Source organism: Halichoerus grypus, chromosome 4, assembly GCF_964656455.1.
Source record: "Halichoerus grypus chromosome 4, mHalGry1.hap1.1, whole genome shotgun sequence".
NCBI classification, from domain to species: Eukaryota; Metazoa; Chordata; class Mammalia; order Carnivora; family Phocidae; genus Halichoerus; species Halichoerus grypus.
In genome coordinates, this window is record NC_135715.1 from 181,641,120 (window position 1) to 181,652,522 (window position 11,403).

General features: G+C 39.0%; 1 protein-coding gene across 1 annotated transcript in view; it reads left to right on the forward strand.

The window, feature by feature from the left end:
- Nucleotides 1–440, forward strand: part of LOC144381662 (uncharacterized) — a 77,104-nt gene extending 76,664 nt beyond the window's left edge. Inside the window, exon 4 of the mRNA XM_078071387.1 lies at nt 343–440. Coding sequence (XP_077927513.1) covers nt 343–392 — 50 coding nt within the window. The 3' untranslated portion in view covers nt 393–440. The remainder of the gene's footprint in view (nt 1–342) is intronic.
- The last annotated feature ends 10,963 nt before the right edge of the window (nt 441–11,403 follow it).

Sequence of the window (11,403 nt, forward strand, 5' to 3'; positions counted from 1 at the left end):
GAGATTCTATATTAATAGTTCCCAAACTATTTAGGGCCATAGGCTGCCCTGGGAAGTTGATGAAACTATGGACCCCTTTTCTGGGGAAACCCACAATCATAATTAATTTTTCGTACAGTGTGAGATGATTCACAAACGCCCACCAGCTCAGATACATCCACAGATCACAGATTAAGAACATACTTTTATAGGGGAAAATATGAAGAATAAATATTTGTCTTCTATTCAGTAATAACTACATTAAGCCCACATTTTTTTGCTTATTTATTTGTCAACAAAAACTGGGCCCAATATTGAGAGATCTAAAAGAATACTTTTTTTTTTTTTTTTGTCATTGCATAGCTAACAGTCCAGTGGAGAAAATCAACCTGACAACTGGAATGGCTGTCTGAATATCATGTAGGGAAGACAGAAGAAAAATAAAATCTGTATCTGAAGGAGCTAGGGCCAAGGTTTGTGGTTGTGATTGTTGTTTTGTTTTCCCTGGGTAACATTTGAAGGAGACCCAAATAAGCAGTCTATGGAAGCAGTATATCTTAATCTACATTCATGTATGGTGTTAATGATAATTATTATGGATCACATATTACATATTTGATATTATTCTAATAGATGTTCAATCCTCACAACAGCCCACAGCCATGAAGTAGATACAGCTCTCATCTTCAGAACAGGCTCAATTTCAGTGCTTTGTTCTCATTACCCAGCTAGTGGGGACAGATTTAGTCAGGTGTCTGCCACACTGTTGGCTATCATGCTTTGTTAACCATGAAATCATCATATTGTCTTAGATCTATACTTAAAACAGTGTATTGGAGGACAGTAGAGGCAATGTTACTTGTATGCCAACTGATCATAATGATCAAGTAAGAAAGTTTGTGGACCAGGCATTTTCAGGCACAATAACCCAGTGAAATAAATATGACTTCACAAACGTTATAGGTGAAACACAGGGTTTAAATCAGTGGTTCAAGCCACACAGCCACAAGAGAGAAGGTTGATGTGTGAACACCAGCTTCTGATACTCGGGGTACTATATCTTTCTTACTCCCCACTGCTCTCCTGCCCCTAGGGGACCAGATACCATCTGAGATTCAGAATTTCTATGGCTACACCAAATGAAGATCCAGAATTTGGATCCAGGTCTATATGGTGCAGTTCAAACCCCAACACAGTCATTTGACCAATCGAAGAAGGCAGCGAACTTCCCATTCCTATCCTCCCCCAGAAAACAGAACTGGAAAGAAGAGGTGGGGAAGAGATACGGCACAAGATAATGTTCATCCTAGCTGATTGACTAAAAGTGGATATCGAATCTTAGATGAACTAAAGCAAGTTACAAGTTCTAAATTTGCGAAATCAGTTCCCAGTATCCAATAGTAAAATGACATATTAAACATATACACAAAACTTTTCTGCATAAACAATCTTTCTGCATAAGGTCTCTACAATATGTACACTAACATTTGAAGAATATGGTCAAGTTCTATTAAAAAATATGGTATAAATAAGGGGTGATGACATAGCATAAAATATAGGAGATACAATCCTTTCTTTTGCATTGCTCTCTCGGACCTACTGAGATGTTCCTGCCAATGTCAATGTATAGTTTAAGAAGTTCGCATGGAAATTCTGCAGATTTCTATTTATCAAACCAACCACCTCTTGACAAATACTTTCAGATTTCCATTCATTTAACTCACAGTTTGGTTTTAGGCCAAACACACTATGCCCACACCGTTAAATGTACATTAACACTTGCAATAAAGAAACAAACATTAGTTGGTCCCATCATCTCCCATTGACAGACCATCATCATTCGGGTACACACAGAAACATATATTTCAGAAGTTCATGGCACATTTCCCCCTCGATTCAGGTTTCTTGTTTATTACCCACATGCACATTTCTCTGGTATATTTTTAGGACAATGTGTTATCCTAGACTGATCATATGTTCACAGATTGTGGGGAGCCTGTGAAAGACTTTCCACTGTACTTGCTATTGGGCAAAACCGCGTCTGCTACCTGGTACTCATGCAGAGTAAACTGTAATGTGGAGACAGATGGTATGATCAAGTGGGAGAGAGACTCTGTCTGCAAAAATCAGGAGAGCTCTGCTCTAGCAGGGGATGAAAGAGGAATGAACAAGTCCACCCCAGCATGAAAATAAAATGAAAATATAAAAGAATGTCAGTGTTGAAGGTCATTCCTTTTAATTTTGCCAAGATCTCAGCACCAAGTGAGCATGTGAACATTCCAAGGAAGGCGATAACTCCAGGTTCTCCACATGGTGAAGGGGGCCTGACTGTTCGAGCCATGGGGGGTTAATATAGGGTTCAATACATGATATGTTGCATGAGATAACTTGACAAACACAGTCACTCAAGGACACATTGCCCAATATACTCTGTTCTGCATTAGACAATTAAAAAAAAGTAATGTCTTTGCTGGAGGTTATTTGTCAAATTGTAAATGAGACCTCACTGGTTTTATATACTGTGTGTTGTTCATGATGTTCTCATTTTCATCCAATCACTAAAACCAAGATCAAATTGGTTTTCTTCTTTCGAATTAGAAAAAAAGCAAATCCTTTTTCCCTCACGGTCTCGTTTTACTGTGGTTTAAGTACCTTCCGTGGAGTGAGAGGAGGTTAGCCAAATTGGATTTTGTTTACTTTTCCCACATAAACTGCTACAGGGCACTTTTCCCCAAGACACTTACTTATTTTTACAGTTATACTGCACATGCTTATGCTCATGAAACAGGCATACCAATTGGATTTTTAAAGCACGAAAACATCTATCTGATATAAACCAGCCCAATTCCAAGGAAGTCTCTGATATATTTATGCATTTTCCATTCCCCCAATTATACACCCAGGTCACTAATCTGATGAAGTATGGGTCACCAGCCAAAGCACTCTGTCAATGTGTGCAAAACAGATCAAGGATGAAAGAGAAATGTTTGTTTTGGTTATAGGGCATTCTAAATGAACGCTTATTGCTGAAACAATTTACACTTAATTAAATGTTGTTTCTTACACTCTCCAAAGGCATATACTACATTATGCTTGGCAACAAGAAGCTGCTAACATTTCAGCTTTAGCTGGGGGGCTGATGCTTCTAGAGCAGGCATGGCTCATTGAAAGCGGCTCCAGGGGCTGCTGGAACGTCTCAACTTGGTCATTCTGGAAGCAGCCCTACTTGTTGCTGGTTCTACCAGTGCCAACATCATCCATGAACCCCCAAAGATCTTACATAATGGCTTATATAGAGATTAAATAAATGCATGCTTTCTGATTTCATGCCACAAGGTCCTAAACGCTATGAAATTATTACATTAAGATGAAACAAATTTGTAGGTACAAGTTAACATTAACTTCTGCTATCCCGTGCAGTCCGATAGAATAGCAGGGAGTTCTAAAGAACTGTTAACCATCTGTTATTTGATATGACAATCCTGGGTGGGTGAATGGACTGGTTATTTGGGAATTGTCCAAAGATGCAGTGTTGGAGAGTAGAAGAACCCAGACAAAGAGGCAAAGCCCCATGTGCCTAACTGGGCTCTTCCTTGCATAGCTTTCTAGGGCTGGATCCATTTCCAAGGCACCCAATTCCTTCATCAGTAATGACCTGTTCTATTTTTCAGAGATGTTGTGAGGATGTGTGTTCTCACAGCATTTTGCTACTTCTTAAACCAATGAATTTTCTAAAAAATTTTTATATTGCATAATTATAAAGATAAATACCCATTGTTAGAATATACAGGGACAGAAAAGCATAAAGGAAATAATCAAATTCATCTTGAACCTTATCATGTCAAAGTACCAGATATTAAATAAATAATGGTTACATTCTTTTTTTTTAAGACATTTTAATTATTTATTTATTTGAGAGAGCATGTGAGGGAGAGAGAAGAGAGAGAGAGAACGAGCAGGGGGAAGGACAGGGGGAGAGGGAGAAGCAGGCTCCCCACTAAGCAGGGAGCATGATGTGGGGCTCCATCCCAGGGCCTTGGAATCATGACTGGAGCCTAAGGCACACAGTTAACCAACTGAGCCACCCAGGTGTCCCTAACAACAGTTAAATTCTTAAAATATTTCTTCCCAGTACTTTTTTTGCCCCACATGTATAAATGTGGTTTTTTTGGGGGGCGCCTGGGTGGCTCAGTCGTTAAGCGTCTGCCTTCGGCCCAGGTCATGATCCCAGGGTCCTGGGATCGAGCCCCGCGTCGGGCTCTCCACTCGGCGGAAAGCCTGCTTCTCCCTCTCCCACTCCCCCTGCTTGTCTTCCCTCTCTCGCTGTGTCTCTCTCTGTCAAATAAATAAATAAAATCTTTAAAAAAAAAAAAAATGTGTTTTTTTTTTTTCTTTGGAAAGTTAGGATTGCATTTCCCATGTTGAGCATTTCCCTATATCTATGAACATTTCTCAAAAGCCTGATTTTTTTAAATGTCAGAATGATATTTGGCATTAGTGGATGTACAGCTTCTGAAGTAAACATTCCTCTATTTTAAATGGTTAGGTTGCTCCTTCTTTTCCAAAATTAGGAAAATTTCATAAGTATTGCAGCATGTGAATCACTCTCTACCTCACTGCAGGGTTGTCCAAAAGGTGTAATTACTTGGTCAAAAGACAAGACTTTTTAGTTTTTTGCAGGTTTTATATACACGTCACAATATTGTATCCAGATAAATGACACCGAGTTTTTTGCCCAAATTAGCTGTGCATATATTCTAGCAACATTGAATATAATCACTTAAAATGCTGCCATTTTGGAACATGTGAAGTATTATCTCAATCATTTTGGCCACATATGTGTGTGTTAGTAATGTGTGTTTTGTGTTTTTCTTTGGTTTATTTGTTAACTCCTTTTGCCAATTTCATGGGTTTTAAATTGTAAGAAATATTTATATTAATGAACATGACTCCTTTATGATATTACTTTTCCATATATTTTTTGACTAATGATTAACTTAAGTCTTTCATTCTGTATCATTTCAAGACTTACTATAAGAATACACTAATAAAGGGCGCCTGGGTGGCTCAGACGTTAAGCGTCTGCCTTCGGCTCAGGTCATGATCCCAGGGTTCTGGGATCGAGCCCCACATGGGGCTCCTTGCTCAGCTGGAAGCCTGCTTCTCCCTCTCCCACTCCCCCTGCTTGTGTTCCCTCTCCCGCTGTGTCTCTCTCTGTCAAATAAATAAAAAATCTTCAAAAAAAAAAAAAAGAATACACTAATGAAGACAGTAGGGTACTGGCAAAGACTCAACAATTAAATCAATGAAATAAATACACAGCACAGAAATAGATTCATACTATATGATCATTTAACATTCACCAAAGGTGACAAGGCAATTTAAGAGGGAAAGGAAAAGTGTTTCAACAAGCGATACTGGAACAACTAGATATTCAAACCCAAAAATAAACCTTAACCTCTCACTCACTACAAACATTAATTTGAAATGGATCTTATACCTAAACATAAGTCCTGAAACTACAAAGTTTTTAAGAGAACATGTAAGGGGCACCTAGGTGACTCAGTCAGTTGGGCATCCAACTCTGGGTTTCAGCTCAGGTCATCATCTCAGGGTCCTGAGATCGAGCCACGCGTCGACCTCTGTGATCATCAAGGAGTCTGCTTGAGATTCTCTCTCCCTCTCCCTTTGCCCCTCTCGCTCATGCTCTCTCTCTAAAATAAATAAATAAATCTTAAAGAAAAAGAGAGAGTGAAAAAGTAAGATAAGCAAAGTTTTTTTTAAAAAAAAAAACATAGAAAGCAAAATGCATTCTAAAAAATTGATAAATTATATTTCATAAAAGTGAACAACAGTGACTCATCCAAAGACCTCCTTAAGTAAATGAATAGAGGAGCCGTAGACCATGGTAAAATATTCACAACTGACATACCTAACATAGGACTGGTAACCGGAATACTTTAAAAACAAAAAACACAAGACAAAACAAAAAACTTCCATAAGGCAGTCATAAAAAGACAAACTGCACAATAAAAAAATGAGAAGATTTGGGGCGCCTGGGTGGCTCAGTTGGTTAAGCGACTGCCTTCGGCTCAGGTCATGATCCTGGAGTCCCTGGATCGAGTCCCACATCGGGCTCCCTGCTCGGCAGGGAGTCTGCTTCGCCCTCTGACCCTCCCCTCTCTCATGTGCTCTCTCCCTCTCATTCTCTCTCTCTCAAATAAATAAATAAAATCTTTAAAAAAAAAAAAAAAAGAGAAGATTTAAACCTATGCTCCACAAAGGATAATATGTAAATGGACAATGAATACATGAATAAGCACTGAATATTGTTGAACATCAGGACAATTCAAACTTACACTATAATGCAGTGCCACCATACACCCACTAAAATAGCTAAAATCCAAAGATAGATACTGTTGAGTGTTGGTAAATGATGTGCAGCAACTGGAACTTTCATACACCGTGGGGGGCAGTGTAAATTGTGGCAATTTTAGAAAAATCTCTCCTACTTTCTTAAGAAAGTAGACAAATCCCTAGCCCATCACCTAGTGATTCAGAAAAATATATCCCTCCAAAAAAACTTGCACAAAATCATTCACTGCAGCTTTATTCATAATAACTCCAGAAAGGACACAGCTTACATGTCCAGCCAAAGGAGGATTGATAAATAAACCACACTATATTTCAACAGTGAGATTCTGCTCAGCAATAAAAAGAAGAAACTACTGGTGTATACGTTCAGATGGATGAATCTCAGAAACTTATGCTGAGTGAAAGAAGCCTGACAAAAAAAAGTACAGACTATAAGATTCTATTTATATAAAGTTCCATATAGGCAAAAGTAATTTATGGTGGACATGGAGGTGAGGATTTACTGGAAAGGAACATTAGTGAACTCTCTGGAGTGATAGTCATGTTCTGTTTATTAATAGGAGGTTGGTTTGTTCAGGTCATCAAGTGATCATTTATTGTTTGTACATGTCATTGTATGTAAATATTACTGAAAAGAAGAAGAAAGAACTGTAAATAAGCATTGAGCCCTAGTTAATGATATGCATACTAATGACATGTGTACAATGACATGTAAGTCTGAATCTTAAAAATAGAAGCACAAATAGGGGCGCCTGGGTGGCTCAGTCATTAAGCGTCTGCCTTCAGCTCAGGTCATGATTCCAGAGTCGTGAGATCGAGTCCCGCGTCGGGCTCCCTGCTCAGCGGGAAGCCTGCTTCTCCCTCTCCCACTCCCCCTGCTTGTGTTCCCTCTCTCGCTGTGTCTCTCTCTGTCAAATAAATAAATAAAATCTTTAAAAATAAATAAATAAATGAAAGCACAAATAAATGTATGTGTCATAAAAACGACTATAGTAAAATGCTAATTGTAGGATTTAGTTGGTGGACATATGGGTATTCATTCTGAAGTCCTTTCAGAGTTTCTGTATGTTTGCAAACTTTCACTATAAAATGTTGCAGGAGGAGGGGGCACTAACAGAATAGGGCAAAGGAACCATTCTTACCTTTTTTTTGGTGGACCCTTCAACAGGTTGGAATCAAAGACATGAACCAAATATGAAGGACTATTTTATATATTAAAAACTTTGTGATTCTATTAAGATGTATGGTATTTTACTTCTTTAATGAAGAAATTATATTTTTAGACCAGTTTTAGGTTCAGAGCAACATTGAACCAAAAGTACAGAGAAGTCCCATCCACGGCCTGTTGTCAAGCAAGTATAACCTCTCTCAGTATCAACACCTCACACCAGAGTGTTACATTTGTTACAACTGGTGACCCTCCTCATTATCGCCAGGATCCATAGTTTACCTTAGGGTTCACTCTTGGTATTATACATTCTATGAGTTTTGACAAATGTATAATAATTGTATCCACTATTGCAGTATTGTACGAATAGTTTTGTGGCCTTAAAATCCTCTGTGCTCTGCATATTCATCCCTTCCCCACCCCATCCCCCACAAGCACTGATTTTTTTTTTTTACTATTCCATAGTTTTACCTTTTCAAGAAGGGGAATTCTACAGTATGTAGCTTCTCAGATTGGCTTCTTTCACTTAGTAATGTGCATTTAAATTTCCTCCATGTCTTTTCAGGGCTTGTGAGCTCATTTCTTTTTAGTGCTTAATAATACTCTATTGTTCGGATGCACCACTGTTTATCCACTCACTTACTGAAGGTTTCAAGGAATTTTGGTTTGTGAATAGCTGTGACTATCAGCTATTATTTCTGGTAATCTGTACTGGAATAAGCCCAAAAGGTAGGCCCTTGTCTTTCTACTGTACATAAGGAGAGGGGAGGGGATGTGTCCCAGGGCAGAGAGACCCAAGCCCCTCGGAATTATGTTACCTGGTACTCAAGTCTTCTGGTCTGAGATTCACTTTTAAACTATTTTATTTTATTTATTTTTAAAGATTTTATTTATTTATTTATTTATTTATTTATTTGAGAGAGAGTGATTACAAGCTGGGGGAGTGGCAGGCAGAAGCAGAGGGAGAAGCAGGCTCCCCGCTAATTGAGGAGCCCGATGCAGGACTCGATCCCAGGACCCCAGGATCATGACCTGAGCTGAAGGCACTTAACTGACTGAGCCACCCAGGCGACCCCTACTTTTAAACTTTTTTTAAAAATTTTTTTATTATGTTATGTTAATCACCATACATCACATCATTAGTTTTTGATGTAGTGTTCCATGATTCATTGTTTGCGTATAACACCCAGTGCTCCATGCAGTACGTGCCCTCTTTAATACCCATCACCAGACTAACCCATCCCCCCACCCCCTTCCCCTCTAGAACCCTCAATTTGTTTCTCAGAGTCCATAGTCTCTCATGGTTCATCTCCCCCTCCGATTTCCCCCACTTCATTTTTCCCTTCCTGCTATCTTCTTCTTTTAAACTATTTTAAACAAGAAGAAAGAAAGTTTTGGGAAGAGGCCTGTTAGTTCCTTTATAAATCTGGCCTGGGGGTTTGTAGAATGGTAGAGGGAACATCCAGGGGCAGCCACAAGCCAGACCCTCCCACTGCAATCCTACTCCTCCACAGCACCCATGGCCCAGGCTATCCCGACATCTCTCCGGGCAAAGGAACAGATAGCCTCCTGATAAGGTAATGCATGTAAAAGTCAGAGCGCATACTGAATGGAGCACTGGGTGTTATACGCAAACAATGAATCAAGGAACACTACATCAAAGGCTAATGATGTAATGTATGGTGATTAACATAACATAATAAAATTAAATTAAAAAAAAAAGTCAAAGCAGAACTGAAAAGTTTTCCTCCAAACTATTCTCCCTGACTTGCCTCCTAGCACCCTGTACCCTGACCACAAATGCATCGAGACCCTCCCCACACAGGCATGACTTCTTGGTGGTCTTCACTCATGTCTTTTTCTCAGTTTGTGTTGGTTTCCCTTATGCATGCCTTCCGTGAGCTTCTGTAGTTTGTCTAGGACTGAATCTAGGAGAACACAGCCAGCAGCCCCGCCCAGGTCACTGTGGTAACAGGTCCTAGATGCTCCTGCTATACCATTCTATGTCTGGCTATATACATTGTTTTTTTGTTTAACTTCTGATTTTTTAAAATTAAAATTTAAGGTATTTGTCCAGATTTTCACAAATAAATAATTCTAGGATTTATTAAACCCAGTCTTTCTCTTTTGTAAAATATACTTATTTTTACTTCGATCCTTGTCAGTTTCTCTTGTCATTTTTAAGACTTTGGAAGGATTCTTAGGTTACAGGTTAAGTCACTATTTTCTGTTTTTCTGTATGGCTAAATTAACATATGTAGAATTTTACAAAGTGAATTTTCCTTTCAATACCCCTTTGAACAGATTTCCTGGGTTTTAATATGTGCCGTTTCCTTTATCATTAAAAAAAATTTTTTATTGCAGATTTTCTTCATTCTTCCAAAAAACTACTAAAATGTTTTCTAATTAAAAAAAAAAAAAAATTCCCCAAGCGCCGATGGCTGGGGTGCTAGCTCTTTGCTAAAAATTCAGAAACTACCAATACTTTAAGGATAACTAAGGAAAAGAAATTAACCACCACAGAGTTGAAATCCCATGAATGTACAATTTTCTGAACAGTTGGTTTTCATTCTAAATGACTTTTCCTATTTTAGCACAATTAAGCAGTTTCTCACAAAGGATCGGCGGCGTTGTATTCAAACAAGTTAAAATGTAGGTAACACTCCTGCTCCCGTGGCAATGTGTCAATCACTTTATGTAATTAATTTCCTAATGATCCTGAAACATTTGCTTTATACCTGAATGATCTTATTCTAGCACCAGGCAATTTACTGGAACATTTTAAATGTGAAATTTATTGGTAAACCCAAGCAAATACATTGCAGACAGCATGGGGTGGGGGTGGGAAACTCAGGATCAAACCTTTTGCCAATGAAGTGTATAATATTTTCTTTGACAGAAGCAAAGTGATATATTGCATGTCACAGCTAAGCTGTAAAAATACCACGACCTTTCTTCAGTCTCAATTATGAGAAGTAATAGCTTCAGGCTGAAACTACGTGGGAATCCCTGACCGTATTTAACACAGAAAAACTCTAGAATCGAATGCAAAGTGCACGGCCAAACTGTGTCATGATAGGGTTGCCCAGTGGTCCATTTATCATTTTTTCCTGCTTACTCTGTGGCTGACATCTACTTATTAAGTCTTTCCCTGGGTCATTTCACACTGCTGAAGAGGCAAAGTAGAAATCCCATCAGGAAGCCTGCACTACCAGAGGGAAGGGAGGCGTTTTATTTGTGATGCCATCATCATCTTACTAGGCAAAAGAAAAACTGTTGATCCTGAGAGTCCCTTCCTGCTGTTTCAACAGTCCCATCCTGTGTGGATGATGCGTCGATGTGCGGGAAAATTCTAAGAAAAAGTAAACTCCTGTTCTGAGAAATGGCAATATTTTTCAGTAGCTAGGGACCACGCCTTGCTGCTAGAGGAAGCCAGGTCCTACTGAGAGCTGTAAACATCCTGGGACAATCTCCCTGAGGAGAAGCAAGGGTGGGAGGAATGAATAGGAGGAGTGACTCGAGGAAAAGGTAAATCTTTCACTGAACTCCTATGGACTAAACCACCTCATTAGAGCAATTGGCCATGTTTCACTGGAAGGGGCCGTGAGAGTAAATAGATTGCTTTTGAGTGGGGATGACATTCAGAAACTTTTATTTTCCATATTCTTTAACTGAAACTTAGCACCGTACTTAACTAGGAATTGATGAAGCAAACCACAGCTGTATTCACAATACCTCTGACTGTGTCACCAGCAGAAATCACAATTATCACTTTTCAGTTGGAGAGATATTATTGATGGGGTTTTGGAAGATAGGTGAAGTGCGGTGGAGTGCGGTCCGGAGCCGACAACCAGAAAGAATTCTTGAGACATTTTTGGTGC